The 26,944-nt window shown below is 40.3% G+C and overlaps 1 protein-coding gene across 2 annotated transcripts in view; it reads left to right on the top strand.

Annotated features, from left to right (window-relative positions):
• Nucleotides 1-23,343, top strand: part of cwc25 (CWC25 spliceosome associated protein homolog) — a 49,457-nt gene extending 26,114 nt beyond the window's left edge. The window contains exons 5-10 of one of the 2 annotated variants that reach the window (XM_048165055.1): nt 19,592-19,722; nt 19,861-19,927; nt 20,345-20,550; nt 20,988-21,023; nt 22,682-22,846; nt 23,086-23,343. In XM_048165055.1, coding sequence (XP_048021012.1) covers nt 19,592-19,722; nt 19,861-19,927; nt 20,345-20,550; nt 20,988-21,023; nt 22,682-22,846; nt 23,086-23,200 — 720 coding nt within the window. In that variant the 3' untranslated portion in view covers nt 23,201-23,343. The remainder of the gene's footprint in view (nt 1-19,591; nt 19,723-19,860; nt 19,928-20,344; nt 20,551-20,987; nt 21,024-22,681; nt 22,847-23,085) is intronic. The other variant, XM_048165057.1, reaches the window with a different exon arrangement.
• The last annotated feature ends 3,601 nt before the right edge of the window (nt 23,344-26,944 follow it).

Below are 26,944 nucleotides of genomic sequence, written 5' to 3'. Positions count from 1 at the left end.
TACTGCTGCGCAGAAATCGTCTCAGGCTATGAGGCATTTCTTGCCGAAGCGCTCCAGCTCTGCTTCTGCGTCCAGCCGCCCCAGGACTGCGCCGGCTCAGCAGAACAAGCCAGCTCCACCCGCAACACAGGCAGCGCCACCCAAGGAGCATCGCCAGCGCTCGCGCCCTGCGAAGCGCCCTCCCTTCCCGAGACGCCAGGGACCCCGGCTCAAGATTGTGCTGGACCCGGTGCCTCCGAAGTCGTCCTGATTCGTCAGGAAGGAAGAGGATGGGGGATCGTCCCGTTGCGACCGGACAGCCCCCAAAGCTCCCACGAGTAATTTCCCTCCGCCTCGTTTAATTCCGGGCGTGGGAAACATGCTCCAAGTGATAGCTGGGCCCACACCTGTTGCGCCCACTCCAAACGCCGTTTTCACGGCGAACAATATTTCACCTCATCTAAAAAAGAGCAAATTTCCTCTTCCACCCCTCTCGGTGTACGACCCCCTCAACGGCGGTCTGTCACCCGATATCATTCAACCCCTTGCCACTCGGGCCGAGGCCTGGCAGGCCATCCCAGATGTGTCAGAATGGGTTATGGGGATCGTAACCCAGGGCTACTCGCTCCAGTTTGCACGACGGCCCCCTCGCTTCGGCGGGGTGCTTCAAACCTCGGTCAATCCGGACGACGCTCATGTCCTCCGAGCCGAAGTTATGACGTTGCTAAGAAAGGGAGCTGTGGAAATAGTTTCCCCGACAGAGAGCGAGTCAGGCTTTTACAGCTGCTACTTTCTGGTCCCCAAGAAGGATGGTGGTCTCAGACCCATTCTAGACCTCAGACTTTTGAATCACTCCCTCATGAGACGGAAGTTCAAAATGCTGACGCTGAAACAGATCCTCGCGCACATTTGCCCCGAGGACTGGTTCTGCTCGCTGGACCTGAAGGATGCGTATTTTCACATCCAGATAGCCCCCCGTCACAGACGATTCTTGAGATTCGCATACGAGGGAGTGGCGTACCAATATACGGTCCTGCCCTTCGGGCTGTCTCTGGCTCCTCGCACTTTCACCAAGTGCATGAACGCGGCGCTTTCCCCTCTGAGGCAAATGGGAATCCGGGTCCTGAATTATCTCGACGACTGGCTCATTCTAGCCCGTTCGCGAGCCGAGCTGGAATACCACAGATCCGTGCTCCTCAGCCATTTACAATGTCTGGGTCTCAGGGTCAACTTAGCCAAGAGCTCGCTGTGCCCCACCCAGCGAATCTCGTTTCTAGGGGCAGTTTTCGACTCAGTCCGCATGACGGCAGTAGTCTCGCCGGAGCGTGCTCTAACGATTCAGCAGCTCACGGCCTCGATCAAGAACAAAGCCTGTCTCCCTCTGAAGTTTTTCCAGAGGCTACTAGGGCTGATGGCTTCCGCCTCCCCGGTGCTGCAGCTCGGCCTTCTTCGGATGCGGCCTCTTCAGTACTGGTTGAAGTTCCGGGTTCCTCCCAGCGCCTGGCGGCACGGCCGCTTATGTCTCAAAGTCAATCAGGCCTGTCTTCTAGCCCTGAAACCTTGGATGGACCCTATGTGGTTCAAGCGCGGAGTACCCTTACAGGCGGTCTCACGAAGGACGGTGCTCTCAACGGACGCTTCCAACTCGGGTTGGGGCGCTGTGTGCGAGGGCAGACCGGCCTTCGGCTCGTGGAGTCACGAGGAAAGCCGTCTACACATCAACTGTCTAGAGATGCTAGCAGTGATGAAGGCCCTTCAGTCTTTTCAGGCTCACTTGACAGGACGTCATGTTCTAGTCCGATCGGACAGTATGACAGTGGTGTCATATTTAAACCACCAGGGCGGTCTCTCGTCCAGCCGCTTATGCGCTCTGGCGAAACGTCTTCTGGAATGGGCTCTTCCGAGGCTTCAGTCGCTCAGAGCGACTCATGTTCCTGGCAGGAACAATCTGGGCGCAGACATGTTGTCACGGAGCAACATCCCCTCCGACGAGTGGATGCTCCACCCCCAAGTGGTCCTCAAGATTTGGGAGTTCTTCGGGAGGGCAGAGATAGACCTCTTCGCCTCAGAAGACAACTCTCATTGCCCAACATTTTTCTCGAAGGAAGTCGATGCTCTGGCCCATACATGGCCCAGCACGCTCCTTTACGCCTTCCCTCCGATCGCACTGATCCCTCAGGTCATCAGGCGCATCAGAGAAGACCAACACAGAGTCCTTCTGGTGGCCCCGCTCTGGAGGAACCAAGTTTGGTCCTCGGAGCTGTTCAAGCTCTCCCTGAGAGCCCCGTGGCCGATTCCCCTGAGACGGGACCTCCTCTCTCAGGCAAACAGAACGATCTGGCACCCACAGCCGGAGCTTTGGGCTCTGCACCTCTGGTCCCTCGATGGGAGCTGACCAGCCTCCCCGGGGACGTCCTAAATACCATTTCTCAGGCTAGAGCCCCGTCCACGAGACGCCTCTATGACCAGAAATGGTCGGTCTTTGTTGATTGGTGTTCCTCACGCAACATAGACCCTGTGGAGAGTGCCGTATCCTTCATACTGTCTTTCCTCCAAGAACGCTTGGAAATGGGGCGCACCCCTTCTACTCTTAAGGTTTACGTAGCAGCCATTGCGGCGTTCCATGCTCCCATTGCTGGCCAATCAGTGGGACGTAACGGCCTTATAATCCGTTTCCTGAGGGGTGCTAGGCGATTGAATCCTCCTCGCCCCCTCACCGTTCCCACTTGGGACCTCTCGTTGGTCCTCAGGGCCTTAAAGGGAGCCCCCTTTGAGCCAATGGGTTCAGCCGATCTCAGGCCCCTAACGCTAAAAACCGCTCTGCTGTTAGCACTGGCATCGGTTAAGCGCGTTGGCGATTTGCAGGCCCTCTCTGTGAGCCCTGCATGCCTTGAATTTGGGCCTGGAGACTCGAAGGTCGTTCTGAAACCTAGGCATGGCTACGTTCCTAAGGTGCTCTCAACCCCGTTTAGAGCTCAGGTCATCTCGCTTTCTGCTCTTCCTCCCTCGGCGGATGAACGAGAGCTAGAGCTACTCTGCCCAGTCAGGGCATTGAGGACCTATGTGGAGCGATCGCAGCCTTTCAGGCAGTCGGATCAGCTCTTTGTTTGTTTTGGTGGCCGCACCAAAGGGTCTCCGGTCTCAAAACAGCGCCTTTCCCGTTGGATAGTGGACGCTATTAACCTGTGCTACTCCTCACTGGGTGCAGACTGCCCCATAGGAGTCAGGGCCCACTCCACTAGAGGAATGGCTTCCTCATGGGCTTGGTCCAACGGAGTTTCCATTCAAGACATCTGTGAGGCGGCCGGCTGGTCTTCCCCGTCCACTTTTGTCAGATTCTATCATCTCGATGTCCCGACCTTGCAAGCTCGGGTTCTTTCATTGTGATTAAGCGGCCTCTGGTGAGTTCCGCCTCACACAACCCCAGGAATTATTTCCTTAAGTGTAACTAGGGTTCGATTAAGGCTTTGCCTTCTCGCTTGTCTTTTGGACCCACTCCCATGTGTCCAATATCAGGCTGTATCGTTCCCAGCCGTGGCACGGCGTGGTTGAATTCGTTCCCCATATGCAGTACGAGTGAAGTATCGAAAGGGAACGTACTCGGTTACTAACGTAACCTCGGTTCCCTGAGATACGGAACGAGTACTGCGTCACTTGCCGTGCCACGAGGCTGCGGCTTCAGGGTCGTCGCTTCAGTCGATTACACTGAAATCCTATGGCGAAACGCCTGCTTATATAGCCCCTAACCCCGCCCATTTCGGCGGGAATATTCGCGCGCTTTGTCGCCATAGGTCGCGCAGCTATGCCGCGCCGTCATTGGTTCAACAACTTGTCTATGAGTGAACCAATGACGATGCAGTTACACTGCGTTATTGAAAAAGGCTTCAGCAGCGGGGAAAAAGGGAGACCTTTCCCCATACGCAGTACTCGTTCCGTATCTCAGGGAACCGAGGTTACGTTAGTAACCGAGTACGTTTTTTACCTAGAAATTTTAAAATAACACATTTTAGAGCTGTAATTGCAATACCATGATACCATGAAACTGTGCTATTTTTGCTTAAGGTTATCATACCGTCAAAATCCGGCCCAAGCCTAGTTATATTTCGAATACCTCAACTGAATTGAGGTAATTTGTTTTATTTGTTCTTATTTTATTACTGACTGTTTACTTGTCTTTTTTGTAAGTTCAGTTCAGTTTGAAATCAAGCTTTCTTGTACTGCGTGTGAGCTATTGCAACGAAGTTACCCTATTGTAGCGACACAAATACGCAGAGTGAGCAAATGTTTAAGTAAGATTATTGTAATGGTAATTAATCAATGTATAAATATGTAAACAAAAGCCTAAATTAAAATCTGTTCATCGTATAAAACAGACCTAACTCTCTTCAGAAGACTTAAGTTAAACCACTGCATTCAAATTGATTAAGAGACTTGTGCTTTTTGAAGCTTGAAAAAAATGATTGCCATGACAAAATAGATGGACATAAAAATTATATATATATATATATATATATATATATATATATATATATATATATATATATATATATATATATATATATATGGCAATATACAATATGTGGTGGTTTTCCTCATGGTATTTAAAATAATACTGAATATTGATCATTTTCAGGGTATTGTATTGAAGTTAGAAATTTTAGTATCATGACCACTAATTCATGCACTTTGTCAAGGGGAAAGTGCTTTGTTGAAAGTAGCTATTTTCTACTTGGGTCTATGATTAGAGTGAATATTGTTTGGTAATTAATAATAATTTGGTAAACCAGGCTAATAGTGTCATACTACCTGGTTCTAGTAAGAACTCTAGTTGCTGCATTTTCAACCAGCTGTAGTTGATTAAGCATGCAGGGCAACCAGTGGTTAAAACAAACAGACAAATACAAAATAAACAAAGATATAAATGAAATAAATAGTGCTTTCATTTGTTCATGTGTTCAGGTAAGATAGCATATACAAAAGAAATCTAATAGGCTAACCAAATTTAAAATACCAATGCTTGGCTTTCACAGTATAAATTAATCAATTAGTGCTTATTAAACTATATTCAGATTAAGAGCTGTGAGTGATTTTCTCTTTGCATTTTGTTGTTTGATTTGATGGCACAATCATCAGAAGGTGAAGTGCTGTCACCTTAAGACAATATATTAACACATCGGATTTACTTCCAGCTGTTCATGTCCATATAAACTGTGTTTAAGTAGCTAAACACTCTCCAGGCCAGTCATTTTGACATATTTGTGTGTGTAATTGATCGTTTGGACATGCACCTAAAGACGAAAGTGTAATTTGTTTGTCTATTTGTGATCCGTTTTGGAGCACGCACACACAATTCAGCCCGGGGAACAGCGTCTCTTGCGTGGATTATTGTGCTTTCAAATTTTAAAAACGTTGATAATAGTTATCAAACATCATGCAGTTTAGCAACAGTAAAGACTATTTTACAACTATCTCCGATTGTTCTGATTCTGATGTTAAGTTTGGGTTTAGGGAGGAGTGAACGTGCACCACTGTGAAGGGAAGGAAGTGTGCTAGACGAAACGTGACTAGTTTTTAATAGTTTTATCTTCTTTCTGATGATCCTTGGAAGCCAAAATTGAAATCAGAAATAATATTAGCTTAATATCACAGGCCAAAAGTGTAAGCAGACATTTGAATGTTTAGTTCTCTCCTCCATCGTCACAATTAAACAGGGCTTTAATGTTGTGAGCGAGCTATAGCTCCTCTGCGTGAGTGCGATCTCAGGATTGCGAATAGCAAAAATGCATCATAAACAAAGCTCCTATTACTATTGTCCTATATATATTATTGGATACAGAAACAGCTGGTGACTCTGGTGAGATAGAATTTGCAAGATAATGTCTATATAACAATAATAAATTTATGTGTATTTTCTTCATGATTTCTCCAGTACCGACTAGGGCTGTAGTCAAGTCCACCTTTGTCGAGTCCAAGACATGTCCAAGTCCAGCACTAGTCAAGACCGAGTCCAAATAGGTTCGAGTCCAAGTCAAGACTGAATCCAAATGAGACGGTCAAGACAGAGACAGAAAAAAAAAATCCTCTTCAAACCACGTTACATACTATTGATACGTTACATACTACACTATTGATAATTTATGTGATGTGAGAGACAGCATATCTTATATTTTAAGATAATAATTTTGCATCATTATTTGTAATGATCAAAAAGCATGTGCAGAGTAGCAACACTGTAGGATCAAATAAGGCCATTTTATTTACTTTAGGTATAGCAATTTCACTAAAGTCACATAAAGCTGAAGTGCAAGTTCACATTTTCAGTCTTTTATTATAGTGTAACAATCACATTTTGGGCTACCAATGGAAAATGTAAAAAAAACAAAAAAACAAACTAGCAACACAGGTGTCACTAAAAAAAATGACATGTTCCTATTCTTAAACTTATTACTTGTCCTAAAGAATCTATTTTAGGCCTATAAAGTAACTAAAACAATAAACCAGTGGGTTTTTTTGCAATGACGATGACTTGCGATAGATAAACTAATAATTAAACGTGCATATTAGCTGCCTGCTTGTATTTAAATTCACTTCAGCTGTGGTTCCCAAACATTTTACAGTCACATACCCCCTGAGGCATTTAACATTCTTCTTCATACCCCCACTCTTCCACTTAGACTGCTGCAGTCACACCTTTTCCATTAAGGGACAATATTTTCCCCTTTAAACTGATTGTGCATTAAAGTGCGCTTTTTTTTTTTTACCTTTTATAAATACCTTTATAAAATAATGTTTTAAATTAAAAATGTCCAAAAGAGAAATAAGCAATGATGTTAAAATGAGCGATGCATTTAAATATTATACTAAAACCACCAGTAGGTGGCAGTAAGTCACTGTCTTAATGAGTGAGTCATCGAGTCATTCATTCATTCATTCAGTAACGAAGCAAGTGGCGGTATTTTTGAAAGCGTAATTGAATCATTGACTCTCATGGTTTTTTCACAACCACAGATTCGTTCACAAAACATTGATATGAGTCACAGTTCTGCTGTGGCTTTCATTGGAACTAGAGATGCTCCGATTGCAATTTTCTTGGCCGATTCTGATTTTTTTGATAGTGTGATCTGCCAATACCTATTTTTGCCGATTCCGATTTTCTTTCTAAGAACTATAATTGACAGCATATATAAACAAAAATCTACTTTTCTTCAACGCAAAGTTTTATTTTCATTAAAAACAAAAGTAACTCAGTAATAAAATAAGAACAAATAAAAAAAAACAACAGCACAAATAAATGCAATAGAATAGAGAGCTATGAAACTAAGATTTTCAGGTTAAGTAGGTTTTTATTCAGGTAAGAAATACTACATAAAATTAAAGTAATCAAATGTAAAATAACACATCGAGTTTTATTTTACATTGGTTACCTTAATTTCTGTATTCTTTATTGTAAATATTAAATACAGATTTATTCTTACCATTTAAGTTATACAACGTATTCAGTCAAGAGCAGAAAGTGATTTTCTTTCTTTTCTTTAAATAACATGACAGACAGCAGCAGGAATATTGGACTGCTGTCCCTTTAAGAGTTCATGAATGGACCTAATACTGTTGCACAACATGCATTCTCTTTCTTAGATATTTAACTCCCTGAGGTCTGAAAACGCGCCGGCGCGTTTTGCAGGTTTTTTTTCACATTGCAGCAAAACAGACTTAAAATACTCCGTCAGTTCTTGTCATAGAGACATAAGTAATATATCAATTGAAACTATAGAATATCTTCTTTTATTTGTGTACACTCAGAGTAAAAACACAATGTTGTGCTTTTTGTAAAATAAAGAAAACTAACATGATGCATGATCTCTCCTCTCCATCTGAACGAAGTCCAATCTGATAGTTCTCAGAAAATGAACTGTAACTTATGAATACTAATGACAAAAAAATGACACTTACGTCTAAAGAAATGTTGAAATGTTAGGTTTTAAATCGTGCAAGTCAAATCGAAAACAAACATTCTGTGTTTATGTAATCTGTATGAAAAGAGAGCCATGTCAGAAGTCTGTGATTCAGCTCATTATCCGCTAATGCGGCCACGCCCACGGAGCCAGCGCTATTCAGACGCAAATTCAGTCAATACATGCATTCATCGTCTCAATCGTGTATTTATTGTCTTGAAAAGTGTTTATTTGGATGTTAAAGCAATGGTTAGCGATCTCTAGGAACTAATGGCATGTCTTCTAGTTCCTTTTCTTCTTTATATTATGAATTTGTGGACTAAAGGTGTAAAGAGCGCCCTGTGGCTGCAAGTATGAATTAAAAACACAGTATCCAGCACTCAAAGTTATGACAATAAATATTATTTCTCAGTATAGAAAATTCACACAAAAATATAAGAGAATCCATCAATATTTCTCCAAATGTGCATGCTTTTAAGCTAAAAGCCTATATGAAATGCCATAGAGGTAACATAATTGTTCAGACACTTTGCATCACAGAAATACATTATATTTTAAAGAATATAATAGAAAACCATTATTTTAAATTGTAATAATATTTCACAGTATTGCTGTTTATGATGAGCTGAGACATTATTACAGAGGGTTTTTTTCACAGCCTACCTGACTGATAGGCCTCATTAATATGCAAGTCATTTCAGGTCATTACTATGTGATTCCTTTGTCTTCTCAGGTGTAAATGGCCCATTATTCATGCAGATTCACACCCCCACGCATACTGTGTTTCTTGACAAAAAGTGTCTTACAAAAACTAAATCAATATATTGTTTTATATGAAGGAGTAGGCAGCATAATTTTTACATAATTCTGAAGCAAAAACTCTAGTCTACAACCTCCAATACCCAAAAGTCTTGTGAACACAGATTTAATATGCTTTTTTTGTTTTTTCAATAACCACGCATAAACATTATTCCTTCAAAAATACAAACATGTACATACATGTTCCTCACATATTATTGTAGCCTAGTTTGTGCTGAATACAGTGTAATGACACTTTTGTCATTTATATGTTTATGAACAACTGAAAAAAGCACAAATGTCAGGGCATGTCAAAACTTCTCCAAGCCCCAAATCAGCCTCAGACTCCAGAGGGTTAACGATCCAAAACTGACTGTGTTTGTCTGAATAAACGGCAAGACAGCATTTTGACATAATTTTGTATGTACGTTATTGTCTATGGTAACAACGGATCGGCTCGGAATTGGAAAGAAGTGAGACTGACCTGCTGGACTCGGTCAAGACCAACTATAACTTTTAGCGAGACCAATGACCAAGTCTGAGTTCAAATACCAAAGAGTCCGAGACAACAGAAAAATGTCTCGAGACCGGACTCGAGTACCACTACAGCACTAGTACCTACAGCAGAACCGTTAACACCAGAGCTTATCGATACACCGGTCTTTCATTTAGCCCCGGGGACCATTTAATACTGGGTTTCAGTACCCATCCCTAGCAACCACCCAGTAGAAAATTAATCTACTAATAATCTAGCCTTGAGGTCATGTCTTATTGGTAAAAATGATTTTATTAATTATTAGTCTTAAATGAAAATATCATCGCAGTGAGACTTGGTAACCACAGGTAAAACCATACATGGCTACTCACTACCACTGTCAAATGATATATTATGATATGTTATAAAGGTCTATAAAAACACCTAAACACAGTTAAAAACTATACACACCTTCACAAAGAAATGAATTATATTCCCCTACCCACCTAATATTTATATTGCAATATAAATGGCTATAACATAGTTTTCAATATAAATATTCCACATTTCCACAAACCATGGTAATTTACTACAGTTTATTCATGGTAAAAGTTTGTGTGTTAGTGTTGTGATTTTGAGATTTAAAAGTCTTATCTTCATTCATAGCACGTTTCTCCTGTTTTCCTCATCAGTCTTATTGGGAATGATGAGGCTGTTTCATCCGATTTAAAACTAGTTTAATCAATGAATAAATGCAGCTCCTTTAAGCTTTCGTTCTCCACTGGGCCATGCTGTGAAGTTCAAAGTAAACTAGTGAAATGCCTGAAAACAGCGCTATTTTTTTCTGATTAGGGTGCCGCGGGCCAGATGAAGATGATTGGCGGGCCAGATTTGGCAAGCCCTGTACTAAAGACATTGTTAAAATAGTCGATGTGACTGCAGTGGTTCAAACTGAATTTTATGAAGCGATGAGAATACTTTTTGTGTGCAAAACACAAAACAAATATAACTACTTTATTCCACAATATATCTTCTGTGTCATTCTCTTACGCTTTTTACGTTCATTGCTTCCAGTTTGTACATCAGAATGCTGGCTCATCCAGCTTTCTGACGTCTCTTGTTCCAAAGATGAATGAAGGTCTTGAATGATGGGTGTGGAACGATATGAGGGTGAATAATTAATGACAGAATTTTCAGTTTTGGGTGAACCAACCCTTTAACAGAGCAGCCATCAAGTGTTAGACTGTATTCTAGGTTATTAGGTGCAGATGTTTTTGGTCCAGTAATTAGAATCTATGTTTTTTTTTCTGAATTTAGTAGTAGGAAATTACTAATCCAATTTTTTATATCAGCTATGCATTCCGTAAATTGTGAATTGCACCCTGACAAAAATATCCAAAGAAATATAGTGCTGAATATCATCAGCTTAACAGTGAAAACTAACGCCATGCTTCCTAATGATATCTCCCAAGGGTAGCGTGTATATTGTGTAAATCAGCGGTCATAGTACTGAGCCTTGCGGTACTCCACACTGAACTTGAGATCGGTATGTCTCATATGTCTGCTACAAACTAATAACGGTCAGATAAGTATTTGAACCATGCCAATGCAATTCCACTAATGCCAACAAAATTCTCGAGTCTGTTCAAAAGAATGTTGTGGTCGATGGTGTCATGCAGCACTAAGATCCAGTACCACTAATAGAGAATTACAGTCTCAGTACTATTGTACGGTCTAAATCCTGACTGGAAATCCTTGCAGATACCATTTCTTTCTAAAAAGGAACACAGTTGTGATGATACTACCTATTCTAGTATTTTTGACTGAAAAGGTGGATGTGAGATCGGCCACCTTCAGATCTCAAACATATTATAAATACTTAGATTTGTAAGAAATGGCAAACTGAATGGGATAAATGTACAGCAAACAAACTTAAATCAATCCTGTGGTTGGTGCAAAATGTTGTGTCCAGTTTGAAAATCGCTGGTATCATATTATTTACAAACGCTGTCAACAGGGCACTCCAGGCTAACCTACATGTTTCTGTTAATGGGTGAAGATCCTCCTTTGTGCCAGAATCCATTATCATTGAAGCATATTTTGATGGATTTTGAAATCTGTTAGAACTCTTTATTTTTTTGTTGACTTTTATGAATCTTAGATAAAATAATTTTTATCTAAGATCAAATTTAAAAATAATTTTTTTCCCCTTTTATATAAAAAATAAATAAATCTCGTTCTCGCCATGAATACAGCTGAGGTAGCTCGCATGGCATTAAATCATAAACAAACAATTTGAGATCAGCCTGTAATTGATTCATTCTCTAGGATTAAGTTGTTTTTTTTAAACGGGTTTAATATACAAACTAAGCTATTGAAAGAGATGCTTCCAGAGGTCATAGATCCTCTTCTTAATATCATTAATCTTTGTCACTAGGATATGTACCGAAAACTTCTAAGCTGGCTATTATTTAACCTGTTATTAAAAAAACATGGGTAACAACATTTTATAATAACTCACGCCATGAAGCATTAGTTAAGCATTAGTAAATAGTCAATTCATCATTTATAAAACATTAATAGACATTAGTAAGCCATTTATAAATACAGCTATAAATGCTTTGTTCTTGATTTAAGCATATCTAAAGCATATCTATAATGAGTTTAATAATTGTATTTTCATACTTTATTAATGATCAATTTATCATTTCTAAATTATGTATTACATTATTCACAAACTAGTTATTTAGGAGTTGTCAGTTAGAGGTCTGCTCGGGACTGTTTTTTTCGTCCCGTTCCCGCAATGGTTCTATTCTGCACAAACCCGCTCCCGCCTAAAATTCACTCTTGTGTTTACCCGCTATCCACATAGAGTGATTTTCTTCCCGACCCGACGGGTCCCATTAAAGATCGTTTCCAGAATCTTGCGTTGCATTTAAACTTCCCCTAAAGAAAGAGAGTGATTGGGGATAACAAATATAAAATGTTGCATATATACAAGTATTTGTTATTTGTCTATGATGCTGTCAACACCCTAACAAATGTCAGAGAAAAAATGTCACAAAGAATAATAGGCTAAATATCACAGAGAAAAATAAGCTAAATTAAATAGCCTACAACATGTCACTCAAAACTATAGGCTAAGCCAAAATTACATAAACGAAAACTGTTTGCTTACTAGCTATACTGCAAAATGAAATCTTTTTTAACATCCACGCAAGAACAGAATGAAGCTGACTGACGACCGTTTCAGAACGTCTCTAATGCAAAGAATATATCTTGCCAGGTTTCTCAGGACAGGGAACTGGTTACTGTGTGAACGGCACCACTGCAGAAAGTTTTGTTCACTTCAAGTTCAAGCACAGATGCGCTGATGTCAAAGCATCTCGGGAGCGACAGGGTTATTGTTAGACCGCCCGCTCCTGCATAATGCACTCTATAGTTAACGACCACAATCCGCCTTTCATTCAAAATTTAATCCCGCGCAGCAAGAAATCTTATCAGGTCCCGCGGTTCCCGCGGGAGAGCCGCAGGAATGCAGACCTCTATTGTCAGTGGTTCATAAGATCATTTAAGAAGTGTATGATTAATAAAATATTTAAATGTACATTTATGCATCTTATTATTTAGACATAGAGTGTTAGTTACTTGGTGTGTTAATAAAGCATTTATTCCTAGTGTCAAAACTACCTCAGTACTAACTTTAAAACATTAGAGAACAGCAGTGCAGAAGATCACTGAGCCTTTAAATCTCATTTATAAAAGCTTTACAAAGCATAAATAGTCCTCACTTTAGATGAGCTCACAAAAATAGTTAACTGACCACTTCTAAATGTTTTATAATTACCTGAATTAATCATGAATTGCAGTAGGAATGTTAATAAAGCATTTATTAACACACTAACCATTATTATATGTCTAAATAATGTTTAAATCAATGTTTAAATAGTTTATTAATCATTTACTTATACTTCCTAAATGAACGTATGAACCACTGACAACTCCTAAATAACTGGTTTGTAAATATTGTAATACTTAATTTAGAAATGATAAATTGATTATTAATAAATTATGAAAATACAGTTAAACACTTTAAAGATATGCTTATAAATCAAGAATAAAGCATTTATAGCTGTATTTATAAACTGCTTACTAATGTCTATTAATGCTTTATAAGTGATGACTTAACTATTTACTAATGCTTAACTAATGCTTCATAGCATGCAGTTATTACGGGTTGTCGATTTTGATGATTTAACGAATTTAGACAGTTCTTTCCTATAGCAACGAATGAATGGAATTTTTCATCAGGGACACTACAGTGCACTGTGTGATGTGATATTGTAGTAGATGGTTGCATGGTTATAATTTTCTCTCTAATATTATCAATCTTGCAAGTAAAGAAGTTCATAAAGTCCTTAATGCTGTGCTGTTTGTAAACTTCAGAAGTTGAAGCTTTATTTCTCAATTTAGCCACTGTATCAAATAAATACCTAGGGTTATGTTTATTTTCTTCTAAGAGAGTTGAAAAATACACAGATCTAGCAGTTTTTAAGGCCTTTCTGTAAGCAAAAATGCTTTCCACGAAATGCAAAAAAATCTAGTTTTGTTTTTTTCCAGCTGTGCTCAAATTTTTTGGCTGCTCTCTTAAGGGCCCAAGTGTGCTCGTTGTACCACAATGTTGGACTATTTTCCTTAATCTTCTTTAACCCTCAGGGGTCTGAGGCTGATTTGGGGCCTGGAGAAGTTTTGACATGCCCTGACATTTGTGCTTTTTTCAGTTGTTCATAAACATATTAATGGAAAAAGTGTCATTACACTGTATTCAGCACAAACTAGGCTACAATAATATGTAAGGAACATGTATGTACATGTTTGTATTTTTGAAGAAATAACGTTTATGCGTGGTTATTGAAAAAACAAAAAACTTAAGTCACTGAAATAAAGCCAAAAAAATAATATTAAATCTGTGTTCACAAGACTTCTGGGTATTGGAGGTTGTAGACTAGAGTATTTGCTTCAAAATTATGTCAAAATTATCATTCCTACTCCTTCATATAAAACAATAGAGATATTTAAATTTTCTAAAACATCTTTGGTCAAGAAACACAGTATGCGTGGAGGCGTGAATAATCATGAATAATGGATGATTCTCACCTGAGAAGACAAAAGAATCAGATAAAGAGCTCTAATGACCTGCATAAATAATGAGCTCTTTCAGTCAGGTAGGCTGTGAAAAAACCCTGTTGATCATGTCTCAGCTCATCATAATGTAAATCAAACATACAGAAAAAACAGCAATACTGTGAAATATTATTACAATTTAAAATAATGGTATTCTATTATTAAAATATAATGCATTTCTATGATACAAAGTGTCTGAACAGTTATGTTACCTCTATGGCATTTCATATAGGCTTTTAGCTTAAAAGCATGCACATTTGGAGAAATATTGATGGATTCTCATGTTTATGTCAATTTTCTATACAGAGGAGTAATATTTATTCAATATTTATTGTTATCACTATGAACGCTGGATACTGTGTTTTGATTCATACTGGCAGCCAGAGGGCGCTCTGTGCACTTTTAGTCCACAAATGCCAATGCTAAAGAAGAATAGGCAATCCAGGAAATAACTGAACTAACAGAGGCCAGAGATCGCTAACTATGGCTATTCAAAACACTTTTCAAGACAATAAATACACGATTGAGACGATGAATGCATGTATTGACTGAATTTGCCTCTGAATAGCGCTGGCTCCGTGGGCGTGGCCGCATTAGTGGGTAATGAGCTGAATCAAGGACTTCTGACATGGCTCTCTTTTCATACAGATTACATAAACACATAATGTTTGTTTTCGATTTGACTTGTACGATTTAAAACCTGACATTTCAACGTTTCTTTAGACATATGTGTCATTTTTTTTGTCATTAGTATTTATAAGTTACAGTTCATTTTCTGAGAACTATCAGATTGGAGTTCGTTCAGAGGGAGAGGAGAGATCACGCATCATGTTAGTTTTCTTTATTTTACAAAAAGCACAACATTTTGTTTTTACTCTGAGTGTACACAAATGAAAGAAGATATTCCACAGATTAAAATGGTGTATAACTCTTAATTGTATGTGCAACATTGACGGAGTATTTTGAGTCTCTTTCACACTAGTTAGAAAAAAACCGCGATGATCATGCCGGCGTGACCGCCGACCCGAGGGAGTTAAGCACAAAGGAGCAACTGTGTCTAAGGTACTGGAAAAGAGAGAGTCAGTAGTTTCTGTTGCAACATCGAGTTCTTTTAAGCTATCTGGTATGATGAGGAGATTAAACTGATCAGAAAGACTATTTATAAAGCAATCTTTAGTGGTAGAAGTGATAGTTCTACCATATTCGTAACAGGGAGTCGGTTTTACAGCCTTGGCTAAATGTAGTTTACACAAGACTAGATAATGATCTGAGATGTCATCGCTCTGGTGCAGAATTTTAATGGCATCAATATCGATTCCATGTGAAAATATTAGATCTAAAGTATGATTATGACAATGAGTGGGTCCTGAATCGTGTTATCTAACTCCAATAGAGTTTAGAATGTTACAGCCAGCTTGTTTCAAGCCACAACATAAAAAAGGTTAACACACCACCGTTCAATCAATATTAATCAAATCAATATTAAAATGGGATATTATGAAAACTTCCACAGTCTGCCACCAACAGGTAAGGAGAACACTCAGGGTCGTCACAAATGTCTATAAAAGCGAATCCCAATGCGTCTTTTTTTTTTTTACATGGATTTTGAAATCACCAACAATTAGGACTTTATCAGCAGCCAGTACTAACCAATAGAAAATCAAATTCTTTGATAAAGTCTGTATGGTGCTGTTACAGTTGCTGTATAGCTAGGCATGACAGAGACGAAGATACCGATATGAGCAATACTTTAATAATACACAGGAGATAACTACTAGGGATGACAGCATGTACACACAAACGAGAACGGACCAGGAGTGAAGGAGAACACTAGGTATATATACACAAGAGACTAACAAAGGGAACTAAACAAGGTGATGAGATAATTAACTAGACACAGGTGGAACAAGTGAACTAATCAGACTGGGGAAAACTGGGTCACAGGGGAAACAGAAACAGCAGATATGTGACAGTTCGCCCCCTCCCGGATAGGCGCGTCCTCGCGCCGTCAGAGTCCAACAGAGGAGGGAGGGAGCGGGCTCTGGAGGAGGGCGAATGGCAGAGGAGCAAAACAAAAGTCCACAGAAAACAAAACAGTCCAAGGGGGAGTGGAGGGTGGGAGGATCCAGGGGACAGCCTGGGGCAGAGAAAGCCAGATGATGACCCAGGTCACAGTCAGCATGATGTTCCTTGGCAGTGGTGCAGGAGGGAGGAGCCATGGAGGAGACAGGGGTACTTCATCCTGCGGCGCTGCCAGCCACGGTGGAGAACCAGACAGAGCCGAAGAGACACGGAGCCTGGGTGACACCGAAGATCCGGAGGGCCGTGGTGGAGCTGACGGCTCATGGGACTGAGGCGGAGATGGGGCAAAGGAAGACCGCTGTGGAGCCAGTGCGACCGAGGATAACGGAGGAGCTGGAGGGATGGAGGGCAGAGGTACAACCGGCAGCCAGAAATCCCGAGGTGGAACCAGGGTGATGCCTGACCAAAGCGCAGCCGGTGAGACGAGGAAGCCTGGTGGAGCAGGTGGGATGACGTGCCACAGTGGAGTTGAGGGCGCGATGAGCCAAAGCGAAACCAATGGGTCATAGGATCCAGGTGGAGTGCAGGTTTCTGTGGCTGGAGGTGAAGACAGGGGATCCTCACGCCAAGGCCATGCAGGGGACTGGAAGCCCCGCATTGAATCCGCAGCACCGTGAAGAGATGGCTGAGGAGGAGATGAGGGGCAGACAGGAACCAGAGGAGTAGCAGCAGTAGAAATAGGCTGGTGAAATAGAGGAGGTGGGAGAGGGAGGCTGGGCGGGCAATCTGCAGACGTGGGAGGCGCTGGAGATACATAGGGCACAGGAGATACAGGGAACGCTGGAGAAACTTGGAGAACAGGAGATACAGGGGTGTCTGCAGAAATAACCTCAGAAAACCAGTCTCTTAAATCCTCCTCTAAACAATCAAATTGTTTCCCAGTGTCCATATGGCTTTCATACACAGCAGCGGGAGTGTAGGCGGGGCTTCCTTCCGAGCCCTCAAGCTCCACTAAGACTCCCTCAGGGACGGGCGTTGTTGCCGACTCGCTCACCTGGTTAGACATCATAACGGGCTCTGGCTCCGGGGTAAAGCACGGCTCAGCTGGGCTCGCTGGCGCTGTCTCCGCGGCAGGCGCAGGCACCGTGTCTGCGGTGGAATCAGGCTTCAGCTCCGTCTGGCTGGGCGTAGGCTGACTGGGCGCTGGGTTTGGTGGAGTGGTGCTGATAGGCTCTGCTGGGCCGATGGTGAACGCTGAGTTGTTGTTTATCAGCACCCACTCCACACATGCGGCGAAATCTTTCTGTGGACCGCTCCCTGGGAGGCGTGCACGGGACCGCTCGCTCAGGCTGGCGATGTAGAAAACACAGAGCGAGTGGTCAGGATAGTGTGTGAGGCACACCAACTCCAAAAAGTCCATGGTGTGTTCCTCCAGGGAGTGATCCTTCTGCTCCAGGCACAAGAGGGAAACAGCAGGTTCCATGGTAACGGGAAAAAATAAACTAAAGAAAACGCCGCAAAAAATAAACTGTATTGGTCCGTTCTTCTGTTACAGTTGCTGTATAGCTAGGCACGACAGAGACGAAGATAACGATATAAGCAATACTTTAATAATACACAGGAGATAACTACTAGGGATGACAGCATGTACACACAAACAAGAACGGACCAGGAGTGAAGGAGAACACTAGGTATATATACAAGAGACTAACAAAGGGAACTAAACAAGGTGATGAGATAATTAACTAGACACAGGTGGAACAAGTGAAATAATCAAACTGGGGAAAACTGAGTCACAGGGGAAACAGAAACAGCAGATATGTGACAGGTGCCCTGGTGGCCTGCATATAGTAGCCAGCACAAATGTCAAACGGGATTTATCACTTACACTACATAATGTTACATAAAGCACCAAGAAATTATATTTGAAACTAGACCTCTGAGTAATACTGAAGATATTACTATAAATTACAGCAATACCTCGCCCTTTGCCTTTCAGATGAGGCTCATGTTTATAACAGTAATTTTGGGGGGTGGACTCATTTAAAGTAATGTAATTGTCTGGTTTTAGCCAGGTTTGTTTTTGTCAAACACAGCACATCTAGTTTATAATCTGTGATCATATCATTTACAATAAGTGCTTTTGAAGAAAGGGATCTATTATTCAGCAATCCAGACTTTATCATTTGTTTAACTTTATTATATATGTTTTTTTATTTTTTGAACATCAATTAAATTTTTACCCTTAAATGGGTTTAGGAATTTTTTGTATTTACTAAATCGAGGAACAGACACAGTCTCTATGTGATGATATCTAGGTGAAATTGTCTCTGTGTGTTGGGATTTATCTGACTTCTGTGATGTGAGACAGCTAGCAGACAGTCAGTTTAGCCAGTCTGTCTGCTTTTTGACCCCAGCCCAATTTGTAATGTTTCAGACTTTGTGCCATATTACTAGAGAAAAGAGCGGCACCATCCCAGCATCTCTTTTCAACAGGTCATGTCTGCCCCAAAAAAACGTTTCCAATTGTCTATGAACCCTATATTATTCTGCGGACACCACTTAGACAGCCATCCTTCGAGTGATGACAGTCTGCTAAATATCTCATCACTCCAGTGAACAAAGAGGGGTCCAGAGCAGATTACAGTGTCTGACATTGTATTTGTGAGTTCACACACCTCTTTAATGTTAATTTTAGTGATCTCCAACTGGTGAAGTCGGACATCATTAGCACTGACGTGAATAGTATTTACGATTAGCATCAGCCAGCACTTTTAAATTTGCTTTCAGGCGCTCTGGCTCCCGGCAAACGCTAATGCATCGTGATAGCGATTTAGATTAAAAGATTAAAAGCTAGCAACATCAGATTAATATAATTGGCATTATTAGACAATATCAGATATATGGTGATGAGTAAGTTATATTTAGCAGTATAAACAACAAGGAATGATAGTAAATAGAGATTCAAAACAAAGCTATATGGAGCTACAGATGCAAACCACTCAGCAGCGAAGGCAGACAGGAGCAATTGATCAGGTAGCAGCATTTAAAAAGGCATAATGCATTTGTCTAAGTTCAAATTCAGTAAGTGAACTGGAATTCAAAAGGCATTGTTAGTTGAATTCTGAAAGGAGTTTCAACAATGACAACACTGCTCTGTGACATTTTTCTACCCTTATAGTTGCGTCACAATCTTGAGAAGGAGAAAAAGAAGAAACGTAAAAGGGAGAAAAGAGAGGAGAAAGAGAGGAGGAAGGAGAAAAAGCACAGAAAGAGGAGTTCAAGCTCTGATGAGGAGGACCAGAAGCATAGGTACAAATTACATTTTTAATGTGCCTTTTGATTTTTTTCATTTACTGGCATAAATCTCTCTTTGATCCTTGTTCGAGAGACAGCATACTTAATTTAAATAAGTTCTCTAACAATATGTGTGTCTGTTTGGCCAATCAGGTCCAAAGAGGAACGACCAGATGTCACAACATCTAATGGACATCTTAAATCAGGCTATGGACTTCAAGTAATTTTTTTTTTTTTTCCCTGGCTTTCTTACTGACATGTTTCTTTTGGATTTTTTTTATTATTAACTTTTATTTAATTTTAATATTTAATTACATTTATTGACATTCGAATTGTCATAATAGGTCATGCTGACCTCAGTAATATAGATGCTTAGAGTAGTTATTGGATCTGCAGGACTTAATACTACGCCATTGCTTAACATTGATCTGGTAATATTTATCAAATACTCAAGCCAGTTAATCATGAGATAGCTGAAATAGCAAACCACAACGGTTGACTGATTCAATCAGTTTCCCATGGACTAAATCAAGTCCTGCTTGTTTTCTTGTTAGAGAAGCCATTTTACTTTCAACTTGCATTTCATGGCAACTTTGAAATAGTGAAATTTACTCTTTTTCTTTCTTTCTTTCTTCAGTTACCAGAAAATAGATCCCATCACTCTTCAGCATCTAACCACACAAATCATCATTCAAGAGACAGGAGTCGATCACCATTTTCTCATAAAGCAGACAGGGGCAATCATTCCTCTCGAGAGTCAGAGGGAAGACCTAAAACCAAAGACCCCAGCTCACAGAGACACAAAGACCGCCATCAAAGACAGCAGTACACCAATTACAGCAAGTATGACACGTCCTTGAGTTGCCATATCATGTAGTAGGTTAAATGATTTACTTTCCCCCCCAGCATTTTTTAAAAAAGTTGCCAGCCACTGCCAGCATTTTTGATAATTTTCGCGAAAGTTTTATGGTCCCCAGAATATTTTCTTGTATGAATATCTGAACATGCAATATATCAAAGGAAAGAGCAAATCCTCTGCTTTTAAACTAAAAAAAAAACTGTTTTATGCTAGCTTCATGTATTCTTTTTCTGTCAACATTTGAATATAATTAAGTTTCATTAAAAAAACATTTTGAAAATTGTGTTTTTGTCAAAGTCTACATCTGGATCAGATTTAGAATGATGATCAAAACATAGATGCACAATATCTGAAACTACAGCTAATTTTCTCAAAACTCTATACACAAAACACTACTATCTTGTGTCTTTTGCATGTTCAGTGTGCAGTGGAGCAAACAGGAGTTTGTCACGTACAAGTATGTGCACAAATACACTGTAAATACAGCATGTATACACAGTTGACCCTTCGCAAAGACCCACCCCCATTAGTTACTGTTGCTTTGTCCGACAAGCCATGGCACTTGTCATGCCACACAGAGTGAAAAATACATCACTGAGCAAAGAGGACACTGACAACACCTTGACAAACAAGACAGAGCAGGTTACTTATGATATTAAACAAAGTCCCAGCTTTCAAACTGTGTAATGTAAGAAATTCAAACAATAAAAACTGTTTTTTAGCTCTTTAATGTGTTGTGACAGATCGCTGTAGCGCCTTAGCTCAAGCGGCTCGTGAACCGATCATCTCTTCCTACTAGTTCATTTATAGTATCTAATGAACGAGAAGGAATGTTGTTTCAAACGTGGAAAGACGTCAGTACACACCATTTTTCAAGTTCAAGTCCACCAAGGTTAATCTAACTCCTGACTGCTTTGTCGGGCAAAATGGTGGATTCGGCATTATGATTAGTTAGATCGCTTGTCAATCAAACTCCCGGCGAAGGGTCATTTGGTGAACTTTATTACAGTTATTGAACTAAACTGAATCAACACTGAACTGATGTGAGCTGTATAATGACACGATTGGCTTGTTAGAGCTGTTTTACAGCAGAATTTGAATGTTACTATTGTGAAGCTGCTTTGAAACAGTCTGTATTGTATAAAGAACTATAGAAGTAAAGGTGACTTGACATGAATATTCAGTATATATTGACAAAATAAACAGAAATGCAAGAGTGAAAAATGTATTTGTTTCTCAAAACACTTTTATTTCTAAGTGATCAATTTATTTACAAGTGTTTTCACACATGATCATTGGGTATAGGTAATAAACCCTTTTCACAGACTGTGATAACACGTTTTAATGGTCATCAGCATCGTGAATCTTGCATAGTTTTTTATATTTTCTTTTTTTTTTTAATGTATGTACATTTATAACACTATACTTAGTATTGTATTACCTTTTCATCAAATTACAAAAAAAAGTTAATACTGTTGTGAGGGTGTTTCTAATACAGCAGCTATGGGAGTGACAGTTAACATGACATCTTTCTCTCTTTTGACTGCCATTATCGATCTCTCTATTTTTTTTTTCCTCTTTTTGAAAGTTGTGAAAACACTGTTGATGAGTTTTTCTTTTGCTATTTGAGAAAATGGGGACACAGAAAATATATTTAATGTATTCTCTCATTCACCACCATAGAATTTTACCCAACTATGATGACTTCCATTTCGAGAAACCCGGACAGGTGAAAAGGGTCTATTGGGAAATGATTGTGGCATTTAAATGGCAATGTTTTCAAAATGAAACACAAGAGCTGTTAGTTTTGAATGATATGTCAAAAAGAAGTGTTGGGAACTGTGTTTAGTGTTTTGCAAAAAGTTTGTTTTACAATTGCAAACTGAGAGTAAGGCAGATAATGTGCTTGCAGTTTTACAGACTTGGTCTGAAGATTAGGTATACAAATGAATGGTTTCACTGAGTGGGCCTCAAGTACCGCTTTTATTGTGTAAGCAATTATAAAAAACTGTAAAAACTCTGGCATGAACACATTTCATTTGTTTGTTTTAGCTGCAGAAGACTTTCAGTTTTGTCAGCCACATAAAATGCAACTACATTTTCCTCTTGTCTCAGGCGCCTCTCAGCTGAAGAGTTGGAGAAGAAGAGAAGGGAAATGATGGATTTTGCCCGTGAAAGGGAGATCGAAAGGGAAAATAATGTGAAGAGATATAAGAGACAAGAGGAACAGGAGAAAGCCAACGACAGTGCCAAACAGGACCGTCATGCTGGCTTTATACAGTCAGTATTTTTATTACTGAAAACAGAATTCTTAATACTGCTGCACCCAGTGATTTTATTTGTAGCAGACAGTCTAATTCCTGGTTGGTTTATGTTAATTGGCATAGAAGTGTGGGGATCAGGAATATCATAATTCTGCTTCAGCATACATTCTTATGGGCAAAGCACTTATGGCATGAATTAATTGTTTGGATAATGACTTCCTCTCAAATTAATTTGTGTCTGTAATCTCTTTACAGTGACATGAAGCTAGAGAGTGCTGCCACGTCATCTGTGGAGGACCGTGTGAAAAGAAACATTCACTCCATTCAGAGGACCCCTGCTGCTCTGGAGAAGAACTTCATGAGAAGATGAAGAGAACTTAAAAATACATACATGGAACCTCTCTGAGATACCTCTCTGTCTATTGTATTCTACTGGTTTAAGATTGTTTTAAAGTTTTTACATTTTTATTGAGGCTCATGCTTGTAAATAAAATGCAAAGGGCTTTCTCCCAACCAACCTGCTCCAGTCATCAGCATCAGTAGGTCTCTCTCTCTCTCTCTCTCTCTCTCTCTCTCTATGTATGTATGTACGTGTTATATATATATATATACATACACACACACGCCACTGGACTCTAGAACAGTGGAGACGTGTTCTCTGGAGTGACGAATCACGCTTCTCTGTCTGGCAATCCCATGGACAAGTCTGGGTTTGGCGGTTGCCAGGAGAACAGTACTTGCCTGACTGCGTTGTGCTAAGTGTAAAGTTTGGTGGAGGGGGGGATTATGGTGTGGGGTTGTTTTTCAGGGGTTGAGTTTGGCCCCTTAGTTCCAGTGAAAGGAATTCTTAATGCTTCAGCATACCAAGACATTTTGGACAGTTTCATGTTCCCAACTTTGTGGGAACAGTTTGGGGATGGCCCCTTCCTGTTCCAACATGAGTGTGCACCAGTGCACAAAGCAAGGTCTGTAAAGACATGGATGAGCAAGTTTGGTGTGGAGGAACTTGACTGGTCTGCACACAGTCCTGACCTCAACCCGATAGAACACCTTTGGGATGAATTAGAGACTGTGAGCCAGGCCTTCTCGCCAACATCAGTGCCTGACCTCACAAATCCGCTTATAGAAGAATGGTCAAAAATTCTCATAAACCCATAAACACACCTTGTGGAAAACCTTCCCAGAAGAGTTGAGGCTGTTATAGCTGCAAAGGGTGGGCCAACTCCATATTAAACCCTACGGATTAAGAATGGGATGTCATTAAAGTTCATGTGCACGTAAAGGCTGGCGTCCCAAAACTTTTGGTAATATAGTGTGTGTGTGCATCTCTCTCTCTCTCATATATATATATATATATATATATATATATATATATATATATATATATAATAAAATAGAGAGAGAGAGAATGACTCTCTCTCTCACAAGCACAAGTTATAATGTTCCTGCCCCAGCGTTTTTAGGTCAGTTGTTTCTCACTAAGGTATGCCTATTGTAATTGCAGGTCATATCAAAAAGTTGTTGGTCTACATAAATAGCTGTATTCTGTACATTTGACTTGTCAAGTCACCTTTATTCATATAGCTCTTTTTACAATGCAGATTGTGTCAGAGTATCCTTACAGAGATAGAGGGAACATAATGCTGTACAGCAGCTAAAATAGTGTAATTGTCTACCTTAAGTAAGTTCAGTATTGATTCATTCCGTTGTAAAAAAATATATATATATAAATAAATAAAACTTGAATATATATATATATATATATATATATATATATATATATATATATATATATATATATATATAAATTTATTTCATTTATCTATACTAAAAACTTGTGTACGATAATTTTCTTCCTAATACGATAATTTTGAGCTTCTGGTCCGATACTTGGACATTTCCAATCTGGCAATACTGAGTGAATAAGATGAAAGAAGTACACGACGAACTGCATTGTAGTCTAACCACCAATAATCGCAATAAGCTCTGTTTTGTTACTTTCGATAAGAAACAAAGTGTCATCCTTCAAATTTGTCTGAAGGGACTGCTCAGTGTCTCTTACCCTGTTCTCAGGGAACCATGGTTACATATGTATCCTGAGATGTTCCCTTTCAAAAGGGAACTCAACACTGTGTTTGACACACTATGGGGAACGATATACCCACACCGCCATGCTTGAGGGGAGTGCATGGAAAAAAATGGCTAGACGTCAGAACTAGCAGTTTCAACTGAAATGCCAAAACCACTCCTCCTACGGGTCACACACAGGCTGTCAGTGACAACATTCCCTATGGCCAACAACCCAAGCTATAAGCCTCAAAGAGGCCTTCCACAGAAAGCCTACCAAGGCCACTCAAAGGCTTCTGGGACCAAACTTCTTTTCAAAGAAAAGAGGGTATCTCAAAGGGAATGTAGCCAGGGGGCCTAAAGGAACCCTAGCCAGTCACTTGTCAGGGGAACAAAGTCAACCCTGAATGCCACCTGCCTCCAGGCCGACCTGGTCTAATCAAACTAACCTAGTCTTGGTCATCGACCTGTCTGATCACCGAGTCTCAGTTCACATTCTTCAGAGAAGATATCCAGTAAGGGGGACTGCAAAGAGGCAGTAACCAACTCAGACCAGAATGTAGAGACGGGCATCCTGGAGAGCAGGACTCAGCTTAGCGCGCTTTACCCTCACCAATGAGGGTAAATCCTAGGATTATCCTAGTAAATCCTGCTCAATCCTAGGATCTACTCAGCACTTGATTATTTGCACTGAGGAGGCTGTGCAGTCTGGGACTCAAACAAGGGGAGTACAATCAGCCTAGGGGCTGATCTTCAACAGGGAGGCATCAGAGAGGCCTACAACCACTGACCAGACTTAGGGAGCTAAGTACTATACAGGAAAACCCTCTAAACGAGGGGAGTACTGGGCTCAACCTAACAGATAAACCATACTGTAGGCACAAAATCATGGAGGCCCCAGAAAGGGCCTGCCACATGAAGTAATTCTACACCGTGTAGAATATATCGCAGCAGCCTTGCAAAAGGCCATACATGTGAAAACTAAATGCTTAATCTGCTTAAAAGACACCCAGATGTGGGGGGAATGCTTATAGGGCAGCCTGTGAAGGCCACACACCTAAAGCAGCTCAATTGCTGATAAAGAGCCCACAAACATGAGAACTCGTTCAGATTGAAACCGAGTTTAACTAGCAGATAAGACTGTAGAGTGCCCACATAACAGTCTACCTCAACACATTCCAACAAGCATTGTACTCAGTAAAACACTTTTTACTCTTTAAACAAGAGTACAAACTTACGCCAACATGCCCTGAAGGAGGCCCAGCAGGGCCTGCGACTCCAGAAAGACACGGGTGTCAGCTAGTGGCAGTGTCTAAGCTCTAAGGGAGCAATATATGAGAACCAAACTATCCAATGAGGTTAACTATTTAGCTCAACCTGAGCTTAATTCTATTCAACACATTCCAACAAGTCAAGTCACCTTTATTTATATAGCGCTTTTTACAACGCAGATTGTCAAAGCAGCTTTACAGTGATAACTGCTATATAATTTTGGCTGCACAGCAGCTCTTAAAGAAAATGGTGTCAATGCAGATCAAAGCAATGTTGAATATCAAATGTCAAGTCAAACAGGCAATGTACTCAGTAAAAACACTTTTTACTCTTTAAGCAAGAGGAGTACAAACTTACGCCATCATGCTCTTGATGGAGGCCCAAACAGGGCCTGCGACTCCAGAAAGACACGTGGTGTCAGCTAGTGGCAGTGTCTAAGCTCTATGGGAGCCTAGTCTGAGAACCAAACTATCAAGTGAGGTTACCTAGCTTAACTCAACGTGAGCTTAATTAATTTACACATTCCAACAGGCAATGTGCTCAGTAAAAACACCTTTCACCCTTACAGCAAGGGGAGTACAAAAAATATATGCTGCCATGCTCTGAAGGAGGCCAAAACCGGCCTACTACTTCAAATGATCACGGGCATAAACATGTGGCAGTGCTAGTTCTAAGTGAGCAAAACTCTGACTAAACATCTACCAACAAAACTTGTGATACAACAAGCTATTGTGCTCTGAAGGAGGCCCAAAACAAAGCCTTCTACTCCAAACAA

Source organism: Megalobrama amblycephala, linkage group LG17 (genome assembly GCF_018812025.1).
Source record: "Megalobrama amblycephala isolate DHTTF-2021 linkage group LG17, ASM1881202v1, whole genome shotgun sequence".
In the NCBI taxonomy this organism is placed as follows: Eukaryota; Metazoa; Chordata; class Actinopteri; order Cypriniformes; family Xenocyprididae; genus Megalobrama; species Megalobrama amblycephala.
This window is presented reverse-complemented; position numbering and strand designations above follow the sequence as displayed.